This window comes from Lampris incognitus, chromosome 2 (assembly GCF_029633865.1).
Source record: "Lampris incognitus isolate fLamInc1 chromosome 2, fLamInc1.hap2, whole genome shotgun sequence".
Classification (NCBI taxonomy): domain Eukaryota; kingdom Metazoa; phylum Chordata; class Actinopteri; order Lampriformes; family Lampridae; genus Lampris; species Lampris incognitus.
The window spans coordinates 113,740,339-113,765,964 of NC_079212.1; the positions used below are offsets into that span (position 1 = coordinate 113,740,339).

Genomic DNA, 25,626 nt, shown 5'->3' on the forward strand with positions numbered 1-25,626 from the left:
GCCTCGTAGGCCAAGTCCTCGCTTTAAAAAAGTTTTTTGGAGAAAAAAGAAACCAAAAATCAGTTCAGTTCAGCCAGTGGGTATTTTGTAGGTATGCCTCTCCTCTGGCTTCCTATTCAGTAAAGGATGCTGAATAAATCACAGAAAGGCGAATCAGTTCATGTGGACACAATGTTTATTGACCGATACGTTTCATCACTCATCTAAGTGACCTCTTCAGTCTCAACTGACTGCAGGTATCCCCACCCTTATAAACGATACATTGTCATCACGACTGAAACCGACGATCGGTTTCATATGCAAATATGGGTGTGACCATTAACTAAAGCTACAATGGCCATGTGTACTATTCGCAGAGGATTTGGCAATGTTTTCAATCACAGCATTGTAAGATGGTGACAGATGTACTCTTAGCCACCCCGCCCCACCCCCCACCCCCCCGGTTCAGGGATGGTCATTCCTTCTTCACAGGTGGATTTCCTTACCTGGATTATTGAGCATGCACGCATAAAGACAGCTACCGGATAAAGCAGAGATTCAGGGTGATTCAGCATAGCCATTATAGCTTTGAAATGTGTTGACAGTTGCGTCGATCTGAGCTAGACCACCTACAGGTCAAATGTCATCCTCAGGCCTGTTCTGGTGGGTCCCTACATGGTTGCAGCATAGTCACTGTAGCATTGTATTTTCATCAGCCCGAGTTATGGAGACTTGGTATTGACCCACATTATATCATTCTATTTTTACATCTGGTGTACCTTAGACTGGTTTAAACGATGTCACAAAACATTGCTTGCTGCAGTCATTGGTTTAAGAAGTCATTTCTATTGAGAGGGAGGGACAGCAGTTACCAACAGCACTGTAGAATACCAACATGCGCATTTCTGCAGCAATGCCGTGTTGATCTTGCAACGTTATTGAAATAGTCCATGTCATAGACCATATTGTGCAGTCTGACACGCTCATTTGATCTTGTATCATTGCGTATTACAAGAACCGAGTGTCCCCAGTGCTGTCTGCCTTCCCATTCTGTGAATGAACTATGGTATGACATTTCTCAGTAATAACACTAGAGGCTGCCATATTCAAAGAGCCATGCTCATTTCATTACCTAAACTGCGATCAAACAAAAAGTCCAAGAGGAGAGTAAGGATGAGAGGAGGCCATATTCAGTAGAGAGCTGCTGTGCAGGAAAATGCATAGATAACCATTTGGAATGATGAGTTTGAGTTTTAGTCATTATTTTTCTTTTTCATTTATCACTCTCTTTTCAGTGTGCCAGGAGCTAGACTCAAAAAATGGCTGCAGCAAGTGTTAAGTATTAAGGCTGGATTGGTCCTGGGCCGTGTGAACAGATCCTCTCTGGCAGTAACCTGGATATCTCTGGCACCATGGCTTTCATCACTATGTCAGTTACTCCATGAAGGGCATAGTTAGGAGAGCCATATTATAGATAGGTATTATCATTATTAGAGTCCTAACATACTGGGATGCACATTTGTCTTTGTATGTGTATCAGATGAGTGGCACTGCTGTCTCTCCACATTCTCAGATCCACTGCCAAATAGGTTACAAACTGGAACTGGCTCAAAGTGAATTTTGGTAGGTTTTGTTTGTCAGTTTGGAGTACCGCAGGGGTAGGCTTTCCTGATGGGCTTACACATCAGAGATTTCCAACTATGTATTTTGTCATTTGATGATTAGTAATGTGACTTTCAAATATGTTGAAATGATTATAAGAACTGTCTGCATTTCATAACCTTTGCCCTTTATGAGAAATCTAGGCACCCCATCCTCTGAAAGGGTATCAATCACCAAGAAATGCAAAAGAAATTTGACATAGGTCTGCTACATACTTGACAACGCAGTGTGTCATTTAATTCCCCCTACAGTACTTAATTTATCTCTGTATCTTCTCCTAGCAGCTGTACAATGTATGAAAATAGAAAGACAAGATAAAATGAAAGGCATCCTGTTTGACTTGTTAACATATCATATGTTCATTCAGTAATTTTACTCTTGGTGCAATATAATAGCTCTAGGACTATTTTCAATGATGATTTATTTACAGAAGGCAATCTGTTGCAAAAAAAAAAAACAAAACCAGAAATGAAAATATTTATTGGTATAAACACTTAGCTGTTACACATTGTTCACCTATGACGAGGGGTGATCTCCTTTGGTAGCCTCACAGCCCTTACAGTAAAACTACCATTGAGATGTACAGAAATCTGACCAATAAGGAACCATAGCCAGTTGGGAAATTAGCTGTTTGTGGACACAGATACAGACTTAATAATGCATCATTACAGAATGAGGGTGTATACGAGTAAATACATAATCAGGGAAAAATTATTTATCATCATAAATTAGGACCACAATCATGAAGGAGTCACAGGCAACAGTGTGTTAAACAGCCATATGTACATGTTCTTCCAGGAGGCCAGCACCCTCCTGTGGAGACAAACAGGAAGACCAAAAAAAGAAGAAAAATTAGTAACAAAAAATACAGAATTAATTAAAACTATTACAAAAGAATATTCTGTATTAATTATTAATGAAATATTTCAAAAGTGTTAAGAGAAACTCACCTTATGCAGCAAAGGCCTCATTTCTCCTTGTCCTAGTTTGGGACTGCAACAGATAAATAACAACAGGTGTCAAAAGTTACTTTCGATAATGAACTGCAGCTGCAAAAATAAAAGCTAATTAGAAAACATATATAAAAACATAAGAATGTGCCTTTAATAACAGTGTTGACATACAGTTTTTAAACAGATGAGTGGAAAAGGAATGGTTTCTTTGAAAGTATTGCAGGGCTGATCACAAACACACTGTAATATTACAAAGAGAAAGAGTCAAAACTGTCTGGCCAGCCTGGGCTTAATCTATTAGCATGAAAGCCTATATGAGGACAACCTAGCAATAAATGTCTGTGTCTCAGTGGTCCCTAATGGGGCTACTGCTGCTGAGTCAAGGAAATGTGATTAAGTCACCCAACTAAGGAGATGAGTCGTCATTACAGGCTTAATTTATGGGTACTACCCCCTTGGACCATTTCAGTGGTGGCAGCAACCTTTTCCAAGTTTAGTGCTCTCCATGTATGGGCAACAAGTCATGGAGGACGAAGGTGTCACCTCAGGACTCAAACAGATCCCAAAATAAACTTTTGACACTAATTGTTGGGCTTTTAAGGTTTATTTTGTATAGTTAACTAGATCGTATAACTGTAGTGTGAGCAACTTAGTCCAATAAGACTGAAATTCCCCACTGGAACATTTGAAAGGCATTTTGAAGTATTTGACTTGAGTCCACATAGTATAATTTCTATTCTAATGCAGCAAACAAATCAGAGACTGACCTGTATCAATATATTGACTTATTTCTTTTCCGCATCTGGAACCGTTGGCTCTGTCATTAAAAAAATGAAACAAGAAGTTAGTAGTTGTTGTTAAATGTCGTCAATACAAGTATCAAAACTCAAATAATAATAATAAGCCCTTTAATGGCTCAAAACTTCAACAAGAGTTTTATTGATAGCCACGTGTTTGCACATATAGTAGGAATTTGACTTGCTTAAGACATAAAGTAAATATATTTAGCATTGTTTAGTCAAACATTATACGTAAAACTTAAGGTTTTGAAAGCCTGACTTACGTTTGACCTCCAGCTTGCAAGTGACCGTTGCCTCTCCGTGATCATTCTTGGCTCTGCAGGCATACACACCACCATCAAAGTTACCAGGCTTACGAATCTCCAGAGAGCAGATACCCTGGACGCAGATCTGCCTGTATTTGGGGTCATCGCCAATAATCATCTGGTTCTTCAGCCATTCAATCTTAGGCTGTGTAAAGACAAGGGATTTATACAGTGTGTATCATATCAGAAAGTTTAAGTTCAATGGATGGCCAGTTTAAAAAACATTATAGATAATTACATTTTGTTATTAAATGCGGGCAAAAATAATCTTCAGCTATGTGGTGGCTTGATTAAATTGTTAGTGTTCTGATGAAACAACAAGTCAACCAAACAAGTAATGGCATGGCAAGAAGAACTGGAGTCGGTCTCCGGGTGCTGCACGGTGGCTGCCTACTGCTTCCAATGGTGTTTTGGGATGGGTTAAATGCAGAGGATGAATTTCCCCATGGGGATTAATAGAGTACATCTCATCTTATTTTATCTTTATCTTATCGTAATGACTATGTTTCTACATAGGTATGTCTCATTACGAAAAATGCTTTACAGAAGAAGATACTTGGAACATACTTGGTGTGAGAGTTCTAACGGCAGTGCTACCACATTGCTTGGGGTAAAGGCCCTTTGAAGTCTCACAGGGCAGGAATGTAACACATCTAACCCCTCTTTGCATATGATCTGTTCCCCACATTCCCTCTTCTCCTCCTCCCCATTCCTATCATAGACAGAGCTCAGCGGCAAAGCATACCACATCTTGCCTCAACAGAGGTTCCTCACCCCTGCCTCACCGCAGAGCACTCTCAATGCCCTTTATCTCTGGTGACCTGGTTGGTCATGTATCCCGGGGAGATAATAGGCTCAGACAACAGGCTAACTAGAGAAGGTTAAGATCGTCCTCATCCCCAGCTAACAAGTCAACACACTGACAGAAATGAATGAGCTGGGTTATAAGATTCCTACTTCAAAGCCCTTAATGCATCATATCACTACCAGATCATTACGGTGGTATTTGGCAAATGGCCTGAACAACATGCCAGGCATTTTACACCAAGGACATCACAGTTGTACCCAACAAAAAACAATTCGGACACCGGTCGGGAGGTATACCAGTCTAGACTTGTTGTCATAACCTTCACAATCCCAAATGTTGACCTGTTGGTTGTGTCTGTCCATTAAAAACATGGGTGGACAGCTATGAACTGCAGAAGTAGTGGAGTTGATTGTGGTGTAGTTTAAGTAGGATGGGATGGTGGTAGTGGTAGTTAGGTTTTATATATATATATATATATATATATATATATATATACTTTTTTTGGCAGAAAATGGACAATATGATTTTAGTTGAAAAAACAAAACACGACAATTGATTCTTTACCTTTGGACTTCCCCTGACAGAGCAGAGCAGCTTAGTGCTGTAGCCAACAGTGGTGGCCCTGTCACTCAGAGAGGTGGTGAATTTGGGAGGCTCGGAGAAGTCATGCTCCTTGTACTCAGGGGGCTTATAATCAATACCTGAAGATGGACAGAGAGACAGCTTTGACTCCAGAGCTGTTTTCCATTTTGATTTCCATGGAACAAATAAATGGATAATTGTTAGAGGCTGTATGCATAACATGTAATAATAACAAAGGAAAAGAAGTGGAAAGGTCACCTGTCTTCAAAATCTTGGCTTCGTCCTTTGTGATGGCAGCATCTTCACTGATTCCACACTTGTTCTCAGAAAACACTTTGAATTTGTAGGTGTTGCCCATGATGAGGTCAGAGATTGTGGCATTAAGTCTGTGATAATGCTCCAACACAGTGAACCAGTCCTGTGGGAAAAAACCAAACACAAACAGAGAGAGAAAGATAGTGTGAGAGAGATGAACAGACAGGTAGACAGAAAGAGAGATTAAATTAAGTGCTATGTATGATGCATTAGCTGATAAAGTAATGAAGATTAAAATAAAATTCTGGTTTTGAACAACCTGGGTTTATTTTCATAGTTTTTGCCTTCGGGCATATTGGATAGGGATGTTTCTTGGGACGGTTCCATGCCCGTAACGTGGGACCATTTCAAACCTCAGTTCACACTGGTGGAGATTCATGTAGCACCTGCAGGCCGTTTAAATCCAAGGTCTGGCACTACTACGGATTTCACGTTTTAAAAAGAGCTGTGAAGCTTAACATTATGAAAACTTTTTGTAAACTTTGTCATGGCAAAGTCAAGCCACTAAGCAATTTTATCTTGATTTAACGTCTTAGACATGTCTCAATGGTATGCACCACCTAGGCTAAAACAAGGCCAAATTCTGTTGAAGATTGAAAGTCTACTAAATGGTTAGATCTTAGCCCTGAATAGCTGTATTAAAACATAAACAATCAAAAGCATTCTTTGACAGTTTATGGACTATGTGGCGATACGTAATTGTCATAATTACTTAAATTGTATCCGGCCAATTACCCCACTCTTCTGAGCCATCCCAGTCGCTGCTCCACTCCCTCTGCTGATCCGGGGAGGGCTGCAGACTACCACATGCCTCCTCCAATACATGTGGAGTCATCAGCTGCTTCTTTTCACCTGACGGTGAGGAGTTTCATCAGGGGGATGTAGTGCATAGGAAGATCACACTATTCCCCATAGTTTCCCCTCCCCCCTAAACAACCGCCCTGACCAACCAGAGGAAGTGCTAGTGCAGCAACCAGGACACATACCCACATTCGGCTTCCCACCTGCAGACACGGACAATTGTGTTTGTAGGGACGCCCGACCAAGCCGGAGGTAACACAGAGATTCAGCCCGGAGATCCCCGTGTTGGTAGGCAACGGAATAGACCGCGACGCTACCCAGATGCCCTAGCCAGATAGATTCTGAGCTAGAGGAGTTTAATGTGTAGCCGCCACATCGAAAATGCGTCTAGCGCTAACTGGAAATTATTACTGTAATACAACCAACATGTGGGAACATCTGGCTTGACACCATCCAGAGATAAACAGAAACAGACGAAGACCAAATTTAGAGGGAACTTGTTGCTTTGCCTGGCCAACAGACACTGGAAATGTGTACTGTTCGTTTATTTATTTAATCTAATTTTGCTTTAAAGATGCATTGTCAGTATTTACTGTTAATTATACATTTGAGTCATGGACGCATCTAAGACAGTTTTTTTTTTAAATGGCAACCCTGTCATTAGTGCCTGTTATCATTATACTATACGTTCATATTCTGATTGCTCAATAAAATGACACATACCGTTAACTAAGGAGATACATCTGATCTCTTTGTTTACAATTGCAGTAGCTAGCCGATAAGGTATGATCTGATTATTCAGAAAAATATGACCAAATACATACATGCTTCTCTTACTTAACATCTTACTTAGGATATAGATTATTGAAAGTAACAACTGTTTTTCGTAGTCCAGTATTATGAATGTAACCAGAAGTCACAAAAAATTGTAATATCGAATCACAATATAATAGAATTGTAATTACTTTAATAACCACGATATATATCAACTTGGTACCTTAGGAATTGATATGACACTGTGTCAGGAGTTGGCTGCTGATTTCCTTCCCTAATATCAGTTTTAATATTATTCTACTCACCAGCTTTATTTTGGATATTTTGGATGCAGGACCACCGCTGGACACAGATTTACAATGACATTTTACAGGACAACTGAACATGAACCTAAAACCTGTCCTTTCAGCAAAAAAAAAAAACAAAACAACAACAACAACAACAAAAACAAACCTAGTGCCTCAGTTCCACTGTGTGCATGATTTCCAATTATCTACAACTTCTGAGTTGCGCTGGCTGGGTAGTTGGTCAATGATTACTACTACCTACTGTAAGTAAGATTGTCATTCCTACAAGTTGAACCAGGAAGTAGCTCAGCAATGCAATAAACCATTGATAATATCGAACATTCTGGGTTATAACTTTTAACTTGCATTTTCACTTTCAAACATATGGTTTAGAGAACTAGGTGAAATCGGGCATGTCTGACACTTGTGTTACATTGCCCTATAAAAGACGCCATTGTAAAGCTGTGTACAGCAGAGGTCCCATTTTCAAAAGTTTCACAATGAAGCAAGTAAGTAAAACCATATCATTACTGATACACATTTTGGAAAAAAATCTACAAAATTAAGATGCAGGTTATGGAGAAATGGAATTATCCTTTGATTGGGGGGAACCAGTCACCAATCACCACCTTGCATATTTAATTTCTGGCACCCGGTCATAGTTGACCACTATAATCCTGGACTGATCTTTACTTACTCCTGTCTTTTTGTCAGCCTTCTGGATTGTGTAACCTGTAATGTCTGTGTTTCCGTTATCAATGGGCGCGGTCCATTCAAGGGCAACATTGAAACCCCAGGTATCCACAATCTTTACACTGGCAGGTGGTCCTGGCAGCTCTGTTGTTAAAAATAGGTATTCATTAGTTTCAAGCATTGCACTAATAAGGGGCGTAACAATCCATTGATTTGGATAGATGTATCGATTCAATGATCAACAATCAGTATATTCCATACAAAGTGAAAACATCGATCCATATCGTCTTCTTTAAAATATGCCTAGGTTGTGAAAATTCATATTCAATAAAGTTCAACATCTCTAAACCACTGAGCACATAGATAGAACCTTGTAAGTCCAAGGTGACGAAACATAGATTTGCATGGTTTATGTTCATAATTGAAAGGTCACTGATAAAAAAAAACAAATTTGCATTTAAACATCGGAAATGTGGCACTTTATAGTGAACAACAGGAGGTCTATTTTTATTCTTTTTAGTAAAAAGAATAGACTGTTTTCATTTAAATGTCTGGAAGAGCTCAGTAATGGTCAAATCATATTTTAGTTGCTTTTTGTGAGTTGATATAAATGTAACTGATTGTGTTAAATGGGCATATAATATTGTCTCATATCGATTGTAGGCCCCTGAATTGAACTGAATCGAAATCATATTGTGGTAGACTTTGTTGATATCAGTAAATATCATTATCATTGTCCAAAGAATCGATATAATATTGTATTGTGATGAAACTTGCGATTTACACCCCTAATGCCAACAAAGCAGTGCCCTGTAACTGTTATTTCCTCAAATTGTGTTGCATGTATCAGTTGTTTCATTTTTCAGAATATGACAAAATTATTTTTATAGACAGAAGTCATCTCATTGTCTTCCTTACCAACAATCTGAAGAGTGAGAGAAGACTTGTCTTCAAAGTCCTCTACCTTCACACACATCTCATATACTCCAGAGTCCTCTCTCTCAGATGCACGGATAAACAGGATGCTGTCTCTGTCAGTGCTACGGATATTGACTCTCTTTGTATCAAGTGGCTGACCATTCTTTGTCCAATGGACTACTGGTTTAGGTTTACCCTTGAAAAAGAGAAATTGGACAGCACTGTGTGAAGGAGGAGTGAGAAAATATACAATACCACAGACCGAATCTGCAGTCAACTTCATGTAGACACTTACGGTGAAGGGGATGGTGAGGTTGATCTTGTCTCCGACATGGGCAACATATCTTTGCCTGAGGAAACGTGGCAAACGGACTTTGGGGCGGTCTAGAGAAAATGCAGCATTGAATTAAATTAACCAATGATTAGTCATCATTACTATAATTTCATATTTTGTTGGATTATTTTTGTAGTGGCCAGTTGTGTGAAAATTTGAGAAACAAGAGCTTTATATATACAAGTAGGGAATTAAATTCATCATGAAAAGAAGAATAAATGAAATTTTGTGAAAATCCCAGACATAGGTTATCACAGTGAGTTTCTTTAATTCTTATTCTTCCACAAGTTTTTTTTTTCTTTTCACTGAGAAATGTTTCTAAAAGTGATTTAGTGGGAACCGCCACCTGTTGAGTTCAGCAGAGCAACAGTCATCACGAGTCTAAATAAAGCAGGAACACTGTGGTAATTCACCCAGACACCCTCATGATTTGATATATATTAGTATTTGCATTATATTACTTACTAAATAAGATATGGTCACAGAAACCATTGGATGACTTTTCAAAACAGACTGATTTGTGAGATAATAAAAAAAGATCTGTGAGCGGGAACAGGCTGGTCAACAGAATAATAATAAGAAAAAACAAAATAAATAAATTTTGCTTTTCGCGACATATACAGTAGACTGTCATCATCATATATGTTTTTCTGATGACTGTCTTGACTTTATACTGTACATTGAAAGGGTTAAGATGGAAGAAAATGCTGCCTGTGAACTCTGTGGAATCTTAAAAAACAAACAGTGAATCTCTGGCAGTCTAGAGGGACTAAGGTGCCATCTGAGAAGCTCAGTCCATGCCCATTCCTGACCCTTCACCCGGATGTAGAATTAAAACACTGGAATGTACAGTGCCATCTGAAGCCAGCTGCACCCCCACCGCCATCGAACCCACCTGCCACCACCCCATTCCATATTCCTCCCACCTGCAAGAGTCAGGCATATCACCTGACACCATCGATCTTTTGGAAAACAGCTTGACACCTCATCAGCATGATGCATGCTGGCAGGGGATACAAAGTGAAAAAATGCTTTAGTAGCGCTTACATCCCAAATATTTTCCAAGGCTTCATGAGGAAAGTCAGCTGTGATACTTTTGTCAGAAAACTATTCATAAGATGCCTCTATATGCAGACTGTCTGCGAAAGCCGACAAAGGGTGTGACGTCCAACCCAGTCATGGCTATTGAAATATTGCCAGTCCTTTGGGGTCAATTTGAATTCCTCCCCTTATTCAATACTCAGTTACGCAAAAGCTGATCACTGACTGCGTGAGGCCAAAGTAACATAGTCTCCACTTTTTAAAACTCTTCTAGACCACCTATAGTTTTATAGCAAATCAGATTATATAAATTTTCTACAATTAACAAAGGTATAAGAATAAAATCTAGCACTTAATAAATGATAGTAAACTATCCCTCTGTGGCTGGGTGGATTGTCACTCTGTACCAGCAGTCCAATTCAGCAGGGAACCAAGCCTGACTAGGCCACAGCTCAATTCCTCATGACACTACAGGGATGTGCTAATACTGCCTAGACAGCTGGGGAAGAAATTGCTGAGCTGCTTCTTGTGGTGACTTTTGCACTTTACTAATATCTGTCTTCTAATTAAACAACAAATGGTTACAGACAGTTTATGTTAGATCTGTACCAATTAGTATTTACAAATACCTCTTTAATGGTTTGCCTATTTGTACTCTAGCTTGGTGGGGGGCTTCCACATAGGACTATACAAAAAGAAAATTTAGGTAATCATCAGAAAAGTAGTTGACTCTTAAATTGGCACAATTCTGTAATCGGTAACAACAATATCTAGAGACTGTCCAATCTGATAGAAACCCACCCATCTGGATCTCTCTGCAAGAAAAATCTAAGGATTATTTGCAACAACCATTTGTTGAGATCTGGTTTGAATTCTATACTATTTAAGAAAAAGATGATTTTATGTGGTACACAGTTTGAAATGTTAGGATGTAAATAAATAAATTTGGTGAAGTGGTGTTGTGGAGTTCACTATGTTATGTTAGGGTATGTCATGAACTGGTAAGCAAGGAAAAATCTGCCATCTAGATTAATACCACTTTCTCTCCATGTGAGCACAGTTTACCTGCAACCTCCTTCACCAGGACAGCCTCAGGCAGGGTGACAGGGGGGCTGTGGCCTCCAGCGTTTACAGACACCACACGGATCTTCAGACGGTCACCAGTGGTCTGGTTTTTGATGACATAGCGGCAGGATTTCTGAAGATCCTCATTGACTGCTTTCCACTCCTCAGCTAGAGAGGAAGAGTTTGTAGAAAAGAAAAAAAAATTGGCAAAATTTTACAGCTCTGTAGTTTTCTCAGCATTATACATCCATCCATCCATTTTCCGAACCGCTTATCCTGCTCTCAGGGTCGCGGGGATGCTGGAGCCTATCCCAGCAGTCATTGGGCAGCAGGCAGGGAGACACCCTGGACAGGCCGCCAGACTATCACACAGGGCCGACATACACACACGAACCCACACACATTCATACCTAGGGACAATTTTGTATGGCCGATTCACCTGACTTACATGTCTTTGGACTGCGGGAGGAAACCGGAGCCCCCGGAGGAAACCCATGCAGACACTGGGAGAACATGCAAACGCATTATACAATACAATAAAAACAATTTTATGAATCCCACTAGGGGCAATTTGTTTGGAGCAGCTTGTTGTATACAAACAGTAACATGCAAACAAACAAATAACACAAACAATAAATAATAACACTCCAGGGAGCTAAATGTGAAATAAAATCTATAAGATCCATACTTAATTAATAATATTGATGGGCTAACTACATTTGGTAAACAATAAAACAACCAGATTAGAAGAAAAAAAAACACTACAGAGCATTTAATAGTTGAATTGCAGAATGAATGAACCATTTAGAATAACAGTTAGTTTTACAAGCTGGTAAAAAAAACAACAAAAAAAAACAACGACACCCTGATGGCAACAGAGCAAATTCACTTGCAAGAATATGTCCAGAAGAAGCCAAAATGATTGCTGCTTTCTGGAGGATTTATTAGATGCAAAAAAATCATTCACGTCTCTTTGTTTTACTCTGGTGACCTTAGAACAGGTTTTAACAATGCTGTTAAGGCTGTTTCTGTCTTTTACCATCAGACTGTGAAACCACACAGGGCCTTTATAAGGTAAAGGCCCTGTGTGGTAAAATGACACTGAATGCAAAAGTTAAAGGTGAAATGAGAAGAACAGGTCAGATTCATACTGTTAATGCCATGCATTAAGGATTATCCAAAAGAGGGTGAAAAATGTGGTCTTCATTGTAACTTTGTAATACAATGGTTTTACACTAGCCCAACTGGTTTCATTTATTGATTTTGTATTGTATGGGTGTATTATATAATGTATTAAATGCATTTTTTGGCATTGAACACATATTTTACTCTTAAAACAAATAATTATAGTATATATATGTTATCATTGCAATATATTGATTCTGATTCTGGAAAATTAAAAAAAAACTAACTAAATGAACACAGATTTAATCATCAGCTTTTCAAATGTTTCAACAATTCCAAGTTATGAAATCAAGTTATTGCAGGATAAGAAGGTTAAGTATGCCTCCATGGCTAAATCAAGCATGCATTGAACAGTTGCTGATATTAGCTTAGGAGCTGGCGATCTAAAAGCAGGACCTCCAGTGAGACCACAGCAGTTCTTGAAATGCCTCTACCCTTATAGGGAGAGGTTAGGTAGCCTACGACATAAATCCACAGCTGACACTTTTGGGACAGGTGCAACTGATAGGGCTGACCCATTTTAAAACAAAAATTTACCACGTTCATGGGTATACCTAAAATGCACTTTGTCGTGTGGTGTGAAGACAGTATGGAAAAATAGAGTATAAATAAACATGGCATATAGGACAATACTGATACTTTTATATGTTTAACATTAAATGTATCTTTCAGATAACAATGACTTTCAAAAACATAAGTACTCTAGCATTTATTTATAACTTCTTTGCCCATCTCAGAAGTAGGGAATGAACTTTTCATGAAAACCTCTGGCAAACACTTTTTTTTTTGTTCCCATGACAAAGCAAGGCACACAAAGTGTAACACTAAGTTTGAACTGTGTGTTTTGCAAAGCAGGGTTGGATTAACTTACATCCCTCCTTGCAGACTTCAATAACGTATCCATCCAGACCGGAGTTTCCAATAGTCTCTGGCTGACTCCAGATGATAGTGACAGAAGTGTCATTCTTATCTTCAACAAACAAGTCCACAGGGGCACTTGTAGGCTCTACGGATGTCAGTAATAAAAAGGAAACACAAATCAACACTTTGAAATCTACACAATTCAGACAATAATGGAATTGGATTTGAACGCGAGGTCTGAGGTTAATCGAGCGATGCCACTCGTCTCAATACTGCTATAGGAAGAGAAGGAATGATGTGTGGATGCATCACAGTAGTTGGTATCAAAGGAGATGCTTTCCTCACACTGACAGGTTACCTTTGGGAGGGGGTGGAGGAGGTGAAGGTGGTTTAGGCTCTTCTGGTGCAGGTGCCTCAGCAGCTTCAGCTGATGTTAAATAGGCATTCACATCAATGTCAGCACGGGAAAGCAGCATGTAAAAGGCAGCGCAATGTTTTGAGATCGAATCTTAACCAATTTGTGCATCACAACTCTCTGTTTGTTCCATAATGGTATGTCAAAGGGTCATCATAGCTTGTAACTTAAAATCTTAGCCAATTGGATTCAAATGACATACCAATTTGCATTTAAGTTTTCAAAGACAGATGAGTGGACAAGAATGGTTAAATGTTTAATTTTCTTTTTTTCTACCGTCAGCAGGTGCTTCAGGGTCAGCCGTGGTAGCAGCTTCTGTTTCGGCTGGGGCAGCAGCAGCTAGCGGTGGTTTAAATGTTAGATGTTAATAAGTGCATCAGCAAATCTGACCAAGGTTCACATGTATGATATGACAAAATGTTGGATCTCCAGTATGCAACTGGGCTAGTTGTATTGCTACTGAACTTGAGTGTTTGGAAGGAGTCAGTTAATGTTGTTAGGTTGGCATCTGAATAATGAAAGATAAACTGGGTACGGGCATAGATGAGGGATGTTAGAGGTTGAGATATTGGGGCAAAACAATCTTTCCAAACTACTTAAAAAGGAAAGGCTCAAGTGTATTACAATTTAATGTTTATGAATTACCCAAAGTCAATAAAAAAGGAGTTGGTCGGGGTTAATTTTCAATGTGCGCTTGGTAAGCCTACAAAGCAGATATGCTATTTTAGCTAGAGCATTAGGCGGAGCAGCTTTGTTGGCATAGTAAATGTTGCGTTAGTGTGGTTAGCTTACCTAACAATTGTTAAAACGTGAACAACTGTTAAATTGCTAAGATTTAAAAAAAGCCCTTTGTGTTTAGCAGAAGCAGTGGCGTCCCGATCCTCTTCTGTAACTCGTAACAGAAGCGGAGCATGACGATACTATTGCCTGTAAGCAATACGTATCGTCATGCTCATACATTGATCCGGTAGCTAACAGAAACATTTGTGCTCAAATGTTTTGTCAAAACATCCACTGGCTCAGTGAAGCAGCTCTGGAAGCATACGCTTATTTTGCGTCTTGACTTTTTAAACAGATAAAAGTTAGCAATTTGCTTTATTACGCGTTTTCTCTCGCACTCTCTCTCTCTCCCCCAGGCAAATCTTTCGTATGGCAGCGTGCATTGGCAATTCATTTAAGCAATTTTACACATCACACTCAAAATCTTAATTGAAAAACCTCGGAGCCCTTCCGAAGAGTCTCATATTCAGGTGCGTTTCATCATTCTTGTGTGTCCATAAAGCAACCGGACAGATTACCTTACACTTAAAATGTATCGTCCATTTTTGCTTACCGTAAAACTTCAGTTTCACAGCTAGCGCGCAAATGCGTATTTGCGTAAAGGGTCGCCATAGGTTCGAATATTAGTTATTTGTCGCTGTTGTTGTTTTACCCAGCTCTTGCTTACAATTAGATGAACGATCTTTTCTGAAAGAATGAAATACCAAACTTGGCCATGGCTTAGCCATCGACATGGAAAAAAGACTGCGAGTGTATGTTTTACAGTGTAATTTACGGTAGCGGGGTGGCTGGCTCCGTGCGTTATCACGGCTGCGTTGTCTTTACCGGCTGGGGGCGGAGGGGTGGGGGGTTTGGGCTCCTCGGCCGGTGGCTCAGCAGCAGCTTCTCCCTCGGCTGGAGCACCCTCGGCTGGTGCAGCCCCTTCAGCCGGGGCTTCCTCCGCGGGAGGTGCCTCACCCTCCGCGGGGGCGGGGGCAGGAGCAGCCTCAGCGGGGGCGACCTCGACGGGAGCAGGCTCAGGAGCCGGTTCCGGAGCGGGAACCGCTTCAGGGGCCTTTTCCTCCTTCTTGGCTGGTTCCTTCTTTGCTGCCTTCTTGATCGGGGCAGGTTTGGCCGGCATGTTGGCAGCTAATTCCCAGTTCCGTGAGTAAATCCTCAAACCTTATCCAACGCCGTCATTCCCCCGGGGGTCCATGGGTTTATATAGGGGTCGGTGGGCTCTGGGCTCCGCCCCCCCAATACATTCTCTGTAATGGACACCTATCACCCGTAGCCTACAAACTAGTCTGCTGGAGGGCTGAACGATTTAAAAAAAAAAGTGATGGCTTTTCTTTTGCAACATTTATTGTAATATTAAAAGATATATAGATATATGCAGCTTTTAACTTCCCATGACCAATTTGTGAAGCAATTGTTACTTTGGCAATGATTCGGCGGATTTTAGAGGGGAAAATAAGGCATGTGTCCTATAAAAGTCATTAAATTCGATTACATTATTTTTCTTCAAGAGTCATAAACAGCAGACTACGAGTTTCAGCGTCACATTGAGTTATATTATGATGTTGATTCTGAAATGATATATTCATCCCTAGTATGGTGTTTTTCATCATTTTCCAGGATTAACTTGACATTAAATTGTTTAATAAAAGTAACAGAATTGCCATAGAGGCTACTCTCAGCAGGCTTCTGTAAAACAAATTGACACACCACAAGCACTAAAATAAATATGACATGTTTTTTATTGATTCCAACAAACAGTGATAGGTGGATGAATATGTTTTCTGAAGCATGCCATCTTCTTGTACTGCACCCAACCCTGAAGAAATATACTGATCTCTGAAGGAATTATCCTTTTTTTGCTTATGATTGTTGCCGCGTCCAGAATGTCGTCCTATGTACAATCTTTACAATTATGGTGTCCTGTACAAAATAGAGAAATTAAGTTTTACAAAGGATTGTTTTTAGAAAAAAGAAATATCAAATATCAGCATATATTAAAAAGTAAAACATTACCTATAACGATCCCCTATAACAATAGCCTAAGGTATAATGATAACATCTTCTCGTTACACAGCAAGTTTACATGCATTTACAACGTTTAGAAATCCATCACATTTGCACGTCAGTGACATTAGATAGTACTGCATTTTTAAATTGTATTTTAGTCGACAACAAGCTTTGCAAGAACAAATGGACTATTCAGCAACTTGTATTGGCCTCCGAGGTCCGATTTATTTTTTCATTTAGATCTGTAAACTGAAGCGCTCATTCATGTAAAACCATTTTATGGACAAAGATCTTTAGATTCAAAACCGTGTGATCCTTCTTGGCAGAATTTTGCGCAATAAAATTGCTTTCGTCTGGTTTTACATTATTTACTATAATGTAAGTCTGTATACTATGTCTACCTACCTTGCCAGTCACAAAGATAAAACATCCTATGGGCTGAATTTCCCAAACCATCTCCACAGATGATGTCTTAGCGCAACACTTATAAAATATTTCTCTCATTAAGGTTCGACGCCTCCTGTTGAAATACCCTCCACCTTTGTCATGCAATGCAGAAAGAAAGAGCTCATGAAAACACAGTATTTTGGGTCAAGTTCCAATATTTGCTGATTGCCAACACCAAGTATAAGTTGCTGCATAGTCTTGGTTCACAACTTTGCAAACACAAAGCACAGCTAACACAGAGCAACAGGCACAACAACCAGTGAATGAGATGAGAAGTCAGATGTGTTTTGGTTTTTTTTTTGTTTTGTTTTTTTCATTACCTGCATTCACAGATGATGGTGTGGATATTGTCTGATCCCTGAATATTTACAATACTGAAAATAATTGCAAGTCGGCATAATGCCAGCAGGAGTGAGAGTCCCTGGCGATTTGGCATTTTCCCCCGTTGGAAAACTGTTTCCTTGTTGTAAGGAGAACAATCTGAGCAGCAAGTCAGCTGTTGGTGCTGAGGTTGTTTAATAGTTCTTCTCAGCATGATGCGAAAAGTACAAAAACAAAGCAACGAGAAGCCCGAAAGAGATTTGGCATTTTAAACTTGGGCTTGGTTGCCCTTCTCTTCTTAAAAAAAAAAAAAAAAAAAATCATCCAATGCAAGTTTTCGGTGACTGTTACACCATAATTCTGCATGACATGTCATTCGTTTTACAATATGTATGTACACATGGGAGTAGATAAAGGTTTTATGCAGTGTAACTGTGAATACCTAAATAGTGACTCAGTCTGGACAGATGACAACACAAACACTGATCATAGGCTCACTGTTTAAGCTTCATCTTTCACCTACAGTTACCAAGGCTTGACTGCCTTCACAAAATTGTACATCAAGTACCTAGACAAGCATTTTAATATCTCACCACTGATTGTTGCTTTTGAGCATAATTTTTTTTTAGATTTGAGTGATTCTTTCAAAGTTTTGCCATGTGTTTACCATCTTTCAAATACGAGTCCACACAACTATATCAGGATGACACCATACAACATCTCACATTACTCCATTTTCTCCACTGAATTCCACAAATGGTTAAACTTTCTTTAAAGGTTACAAGAAATTAAGTCTCGGATCTATTTAACAAACCTTATTTTATGAATGTTTGACAGTTTTAAACTCCCCTGGTCCTCTGTATAATCTTCAGTAAACAGTCAATGACACCGATTCCTTTTAACAATAGGATTAAATCACTACAATAAAAAAAATGAAAAGCACCTTAAGTAACCACATGTTGATATACGCATGGCTGATATTAAGTAAGAGATTCTTAACTCCATGGCTGTTTGTGAGGTGCAGTCAACACTTGCCAATAAAATAGGTTCAGATAGCTTCAAAATTAATACAAGTTCACTTTTATGAAGGTTTATGTGTATTACATATGACCCAGTTCTGCAGTGTACCATGGCTTTCGTTAGAAACACCTACATAGATGACCGGTATTGTATGGTTTTGTACTCATAAATAATCTATACATTCATATAAGCATTTGAACTCAACCCCTTAACTTGACAGTCAAAATCCATTTTAAGTATTTGGTTCAGCATATTAGATGTTTGCACCATGCAACTAGTGTAGATGAAATAACTGTAGTGTAGTCTGACTATATGCATATAAACTATGCAGTAATATAAATACTGGGAAGATTCTCAATTTCTGCCATTGAAAGAAAAAAAAATCAATGATGATGCAAATGGTGCAAATGACATCGGCTCAAACTTTTTTTTTTTTTTAAATCAGCATCTGTTGTTCTATCATTCCTGTGTATTGTTTGTTACTGTATGCCTGATGCAGACGTTTAATCCAGATACTGATGGCCTGGCAGCCTGTCCAGGGTGTCTCCCCGCCTGCCGCCCAATGACTGTGGGATAGGCTTCAGCATCCCCGCGACCCTGAGAGCAGGATAAGCGGTTTGGATAATGGATGGATGGATGCCGGATTTATATGGCAGAAGTGGTAATACTGCTCATAACTGACAGCATAAATTATGAACTTGCATTACAAATAAGTTTTGTTTTATGCAAAAGAGTATGACAGCAAATTTATTTAATTTGTTTCTGTTTCTCAAAACGCATGTTTATGATTAAAATTGAATACTTTCCCAGATAACTTTAGGCCATCATACACCATTATATCAATTTCTTGTTTTTTCTCGACAGTAAATCCCTTCAATACTTTTACATTTGTTTCATATTGGAACAACATGCGATTAACTAAAAATCAATAATGGAAAGACTTGAGTCGAGAAAAGACTTTCCACCTGTGATGATATTGATGAAAGCACCTATATGCTGCTGAAGCAGAGGTGACATCACTGTCTTTGCTTTAAGGCATTCTGTTTGTTAGACAGACTTCAAACAAGTTCACCTGCTTGGGCTGCTAAAGTTCAGGATTGCATATGTATAAGGTTTGACCTTCAAAGACTGAAAAAGTAGATATGTATTACAGAACCTCCCATTGGACATTGAAACATCATGTCATATCTCAGGCTGTCATACTCTTTTCCAAAGAAGCCGCAATAATAGACTGATTTCCACTGAAAAGCACGCCATAGCTGATGCTACAGTTGAACCCGAAACACTCCTGCTATATATGCTTTTGCAGGAATCCCCTGAATATACCTAAGTGCTAAGACAATTAATTAAACTTAATGACCGAAGTGCTAAGACAATTAATTAAAGTTAATGTAATAATTTGTTAGCACCGGTCTGACAGTATGGAGGTTAAGAATGGCAAGGAGCTGTATTTGAACAGTGGCAAATGTCTTCCAGACAAAATATTACAAAGAAATAAAACATACTGATGCATTCAGTACTTTATGGAACAGAATGAACTCCTCCCCCCAAATAAGCTATCATACTTTCAATCTCCTGGATGGGAAAGATAGTTAATGGCCCTGAAACCATCTCAGAGGGTTTGTTCCTGAATATGCATTGTATTTGACATATAACAGAAAAAAAAGTTATATCTTAAGTGTTAGGTTTTAAATTTACACTGTGTTCAAAGTTTAGGCAGGCTGAGGTCCTCTTTGTCAGGAGATTCGATGTAATTGGCAGCCTCTTGAAGTTTCAAAAGCATTGCCATCTAAAAAAAGACAAACAGTGACCAATGAAGTAAGGGGTTATCCTAAACTATCCATACTGAACAATAAGGTTTGTGGAACACCGACAACATCTTGACAAAACGGTGAAGAATGAATATGGAAAAATCTCTCTTACCAGGGGATCTGACTCCATGGCACTCGGTGGTGTCTCCTGGTGCTTCTCCTCACTGGGCTGACCAGGGCTACCAGAAGATATGCTGGGAGGAGGCAGGTGGAACAACTTGGCCTGGTCTTGCTGGGCAGACGGCCAAGGCAGCGTACCCCGCACCCACTCCACTGGGTCTTCCCACACCGCCTTCTGGCCATGAACCTGAGGCCATATAACATATCATAATAATAACCCCGAACTGGAGGAACACTGTTAGTATTTGCTGAGGAGCATACAAAGCGAGGTGTGAAGAGCCGTTTCTTTGTTCAACAACCAAGTGACTAATGCTTAAAGACCCTGACCAGCGAAAGTCAAGGAAAAAAAAAACTTTCTAAGGCAAAGTGGCCACTTCATGTATGATAAAACACAAACATGTATGATTTAAAAATTCACATTTCATAAATAATGTGATATTTTGGTAATGTTGCCAACATCAATTTTCCCCAATCCTGAGTGAAAGGCTGTTACGAAGCCATCACAAGAAAGTTGAGGCTTGAACATTCTTACTCAATCTGAGTCTCAGGCCGAGGTGAGAGTCTCCATAGACATTCTCTTAGAAATTACATGATTAGAAGAAGACAGCCAAACCATTGTATGGCGGCCTCTCTAACCACTACCTAAACTTAACTCTAAACTTGACCACTGTTACCAGAGCAGCTGCACATACAATACAAAAATCGACTTTTGTGTACTTTCTGCACAACAATTTTCAAGTCATCTTGAGCAGTTGCTGCTTGTTGAGAATGTGAATCAGCGGTCCTAACCGGTCAAGTGGTTTCAGACAATATACAAATGACATAAAGCACAAAACAAAAAACAAAAAACAGGGAGGGACAAGGTGAAATAAGCTATCGGATGGTACCTTTAAACAAATACTATGTTCAGGTTGGTTAGCTTTGGTTTTCTTACCTTAATGCCATCCTTGGCCCCTTCTTGAAGGTATGGAATAATGGAATGATTCCAAAGATCAATGAACCAGGATCGAAACTCGTCTACTGTGACTGGACAGGAGAGGAAGAAACAAGGACCTGAGGAGAGATTGGAGGAAGATTGAAAAAACAATTAGATGAGGCATGTTATTAAAACAAGTGAGCTTATTAATGATCGTGCCGAGAACTGCTGAGATTTAAAACAAATGTTTGATGATGATATTGCTTGCTTGTTTTGATATTTTTCTCTTTTGTTTTCTTTTATTATACATTTAAAAAAATGTTTACCATTTGAAATAAACAAAATAAACAATCATAAAATCAGAAACCTGCTTTCTTAAAATCAGACCAAAATTGAAACACTAATATTATCTCACATTATTACTTTAATCATCATTCATTTGGTACCATCTCTTTCTACTGAAAAAAGTGTAGGTTTAAAAGGTAGAACTCAGCTTTTCTATTTTTTTTTTAAGTTCAGCTTCACTCAGCAAATTTTTTTTCTGATAATGTCATCAGACATTTCAGGGGGGGGAAAAAATCACATTGTAAAACATTGCCCGCCCTTACCACCAACCCCTTCTTGTACTTGTCACTCAAAGGTAAGCTCATAAATAATAGTGAGGACTATAGGCCATTCCTTCATAATTCATGAAACAACTGAGAACAGTTATGGATAAAGGTGTAAAAAGCACAATATTAGTCATTTACAAATAAAAAATGTTGCTCAATGTTTTATTATCAAGGTTGTTACACCTAAGTTAAATATGATCACCAATTTTAGTCCTACTTTAAGGATAGCTGTTCCTAAAAAAAATCCCTACGCCCTTATTTTTGGTCAAAGCTATGCCTAGCCTTTCATACCAATGAGAAAGTCAGATGTGCTGTGCTTCTCCAGGAAGGCGTGGAGTTGATACCACAGCTTGGGCACCCAGTCTAGTACTCTGATCAGGTCTTCATTGGTCAAGCTCCTCTCATCCTCTGACTCCATCATCTTTCTGTGCAAGTAGCGCACCAGGAAGCCATTGGCTGGTTCCACGTTGTTGGAGAACATCACCATTCTATAATGAGGGGAAGAACAGGTAGTAGAAAATATACAGAAAGGTGCCAGAAAACTAAAAAAATCTGGACACATTCACCATAACAGTTTTGACTATGGTAACTCACATTCCTGTTAACGTTAGGGTATTGGTGTAAGCACACAAAAAGAACAGTAAACAATAAATGAACAATCCTCATAAATGCTGTGGTGCAATGCTTCCCTAACAGTCAAACCATATATGTAGGTCATTTCTGAAACTACTTTAGCAGGTTGGCATTGTCAATAAGTATTATTGACATATTGGCATTACTAACATATTGAAATTACAGTACATAAAGCACTAAATTTAAGTTGACATACTCAATACAATATTGCGAAATAAGTAAACTCCCATAACTGGTTCAGGAATTTATGGGTCTCTTACCTAAAACTAAGATGCAAGCCATGGTTAGCAGACATCTTCACTGGTTGGTTACTTGTCCCAATAATGTAAGGACTGAGAAAAGTAACAATATGACACAGCTCAGGTCATTGTAAATACTCATGTTAAAGCAGGAGCCATCATACAAACCCCAATTCCAATGAAGTTGGGACGTTGTGTAAAACATAAATAAAAACAGAATATAATGATTTGCAAATCCTTTTCGACCTATATTCAATTGAATACACTACAAAGACAAGATATTTAATCTTCAAACTGATAAACTTTATTGTTTTTTTTGCAAATATTCACTCATTTTGAATTTGATGCCTGCAACACGTTCCAAAAAAGCTGGGACAGGGGCATGTTTACTACTGTGTTACATCACCTTTCCTTTTAACAACACTCAGTAAGCGTTTGGGAACTGAGGACACCAATTGTTGAAGCTTGGTAATTCTTTCCCATTCTTGCTTGATGTACGACTTCAGTTGCTCAACAGTCCGGGGTCTCCGTTGTTGTATTTTGCGCTTCATAATGCGCCACACATTTTCAATGGGAGATGGGTCTGGACTGCATGCAGGCCAGTCTAGTACCTGCACTCTTTTACTACGAAGGCCCGCTGTTGTAACACCTGCAGAATGTGGCTTGGCATTGTCTTGCTGAAATAAGCAGGGAGGTCCCTGAAAAAGACGTCGCTTAGATGGCAGCATATGTTGCTCCAAAACCTGTATGTACCTTTCAGCATTAATGGTGCCTTCACAGATGTGCAAGTTACCCATGCCATGGGCACTAACACACCCCCATACCATCACAGATGCTGACTTTTGAACTCTAGGCTGATAACAATCTGGATGGTCCTTTTCCTCTTTAGCCCGGAGGACACGACGTCCATGATTTCCAGAAACAATCTGAAATGTGGACTCTTCAGACCACAGCACACTTTTCCACTTTGCGTCAGTCCATCTCAGATGAGCCCGGGCCCAGAGAAGCTGACGGCATTTCTGGGTGTTGTCGATATATGTCTTTCGCTTTGCATGGTTGAGTTTTAACTTGCACTTGTAGAGGTAGCAACGAACTGTGTTAACTGACAATGGTTTTCCGAAGTTTTCCTGAGCCCACGTGGTAATATCCTTTACAGAATGATGTCGGTTTTTAATGCAGTGCTGCCTGAGGGAACGAAGGTCATGGGCATTCAATGTTGGTTTTCAGCCTTGCCACTTACATGCAGCGATTTCTCCAGATTCTCTGAATCTTTTGATGATATTAAGGACTGTAGATGATGAAATCCCTAAAGTCCTTGCAATTGTATGTTGAGAAATGTTGTTCTTAAACTGTTGGACTATTTGCTCACGCAGTTGTTCACAAAGTGGTGAAACTCGCCCCATCCTTGCTTGTGAACGACTGAGCCTTTCGGGGATGCTCCTTTTATATCCAATCATGACACTCACTTGTTTCCAGTTAACCTGTTCACCTGTGGAATGTTCCAAACAGGTGTTTTTTGAGCATTCCTCAACTTTCCCAGTCTTTTGTTGCCCCTGTCCCATCTTTTTTGGAACATGTTGCAGGCATCAAATTCAAAATGAGTGAATATTTGCAAAAAACAAAGTTTATCAGTTTGAACATTAAATATCTTGTCTTTGTAGTGTATTCAATCGAATATAGGTCGAAAAGGATTTGCAAATCATTGTATTCTGTTTTACATTTACCTTTTACACAATGTCCCAACTTCATTGGAATTGGGGTTTGTAAAACACAACGCTTTAGCTTTCAGGTTAGTGTGTTGGGAGCTTACCATTTGTGGTATTTGCAGGTAAGTGCACCATTGACAAGTTCACTGACAGAAGCCGCGTCATTAATATCATCTAAAATAACTACTAAGGGTATTTCTGAGGTGCTGGTTTCCCGATCAATTTGATTAGCCAGATTGGAAAGGTAGAGCTGTAGATCCTGGTAAGAGCAAAATAAAACAACAGAATTAATAATGAACAGAGGCTCAAGGACAGAGAGCTAAAATCTATAAACAGCTCACTGGGTAATGCCATTATCAAATGGGACATCAAGCTCTCTCACCTTGCACGACTGGCGGTGCATGTTGAAGGTGACCACTATGCCGTCTGTGACTTCGCGGGCACTGCGGTCCACCAGGTACTCCGCCAGCCGGGAAGTGAGGTAGGTTTTACCAGTTCCGCTGGGTCCAGACAGGATGAGACGACGATGTTTGAGCAGCAGGCTGATGTAGTGTTGCATCATGGGCTTGGGGATGAGGGTCTCAAATACAAGGCTGTCCACACACTTCTCCTTCAACCCTGGGGAGGGGCAGGACAGATAGAACTTTGTTGAAATAAAAGATGGGAAGAAAAAGTGGAATCTGCTGATCATTGAACCAACAATATGTTTCAGTGATGTGGCAAAATTGTTTTATGCATATTTTAGTAGATATACATGTGTATGCATAGAACCCAGCCACTGAGGATGCACAAACCAGTGCATCCTTAGTACCGGTCTCAAGCCCGGACAAATGGGGAGGGTTGCGTCAGGAAGGGCATCCGGCGTAAAATCTTTGCCAAATCAAATATGCGGATCATAAATAAGACTTCGGATGATCCGCTGTGGCGACCCCTAACGGGAGCAGCCAAAAGTAGTAGTAGTAGACATGTGTATGCATAGATTTGTTTGGGAAGCTTGTGGGGACAGACTTTTTTTTAACTACTCGTCTCACACAATATTACACTTGCAGATATCTAAAATGGTAGGCCTTCCTTCCTTCCTTGGTAAACAGATATCCCCATTTTACACAAAACCAGTTCTATTGTCCACTCAAGCTAACATCATTTCAGCAAGTGGTGTGAATGATGAAACCCACATTATTAATCATTAAAGAGCTACCAAGGTAAAGTTTAGTGAATGAATTGTAAAAAAGTTAGT

General features: G+C 39.4%; 2 protein-coding genes and 1 long non-coding RNA gene across 3 annotated transcripts in view; 1 reads left to right on the forward strand and 2 right to left on the reverse strand.

Annotated features, from left to right (window-relative positions):
- Positions 1-2,104: 2,104 nt before the first annotated feature.
- Positions 2,105-15,729, reverse strand: mybphb (myosin binding protein Hb). Its single transcript, XM_056272814.1, has 12 exons — positions 15,384-15,729; positions 13,374-13,508; positions 11,318-11,485; positions 9,173-9,261; positions 8,878-9,073; positions 7,964-8,103; positions 5,348-5,507; positions 5,072-5,208; positions 3,658-3,844; positions 3,362-3,411; positions 2,592-2,634; positions 2,105-2,454 (listed from the first exon to the last, which is right to left on the reverse strand). Exons 1-10 carry the CDS (start codon positions 15,676-15,678, stop codon positions 3,380-3,382), a joined length of 1,539 nt encoding a protein of 512 aa, XP_056128789.1. The 5' UTR covers positions 15,679-15,729; the 3' UTR covers positions 2,105-2,454; positions 2,592-2,634; positions 3,362-3,379.
- Positions 15,564-21,158, forward strand: LOC130106631 (uncharacterized). Its single transcript, XR_008809753.1, has 3 exons — positions 15,564-15,701; positions 18,853-19,014; positions 20,280-21,158. It is a non-coding gene; the product is annotated as an uncharacterized LOC130106631 (long non-coding RNA).
- Positions 19,740-25,626, reverse strand: part of nav1b (neuron navigator 1b) — a 57,756-nt gene continuing 51,869 nt past the window's right edge. Inside the window, exons 24-30 of the mRNA XM_056272813.1 lie at positions 24,772-25,007; positions 24,494-24,648; positions 22,705-22,776; positions 22,103-22,299; positions 21,219-21,337; positions 20,277-20,471; positions 19,740-20,142 (exon numbers count right to left, since the gene is read on the reverse strand). Coding sequence (XP_056128788.1) covers positions 20,059-20,142; positions 20,277-20,471; positions 21,219-21,337; positions 22,103-22,299; positions 22,705-22,776; positions 24,494-24,648; positions 24,772-25,007 — 1,058 coding nt within the window. The 3' untranslated portion in view covers positions 19,740-20,058. The remainder of the gene's footprint in view (positions 20,143-20,276; positions 20,472-21,218; positions 21,338-22,102; positions 22,300-22,704; positions 22,777-24,493; positions 24,649-24,771; positions 25,008-25,626) is intronic.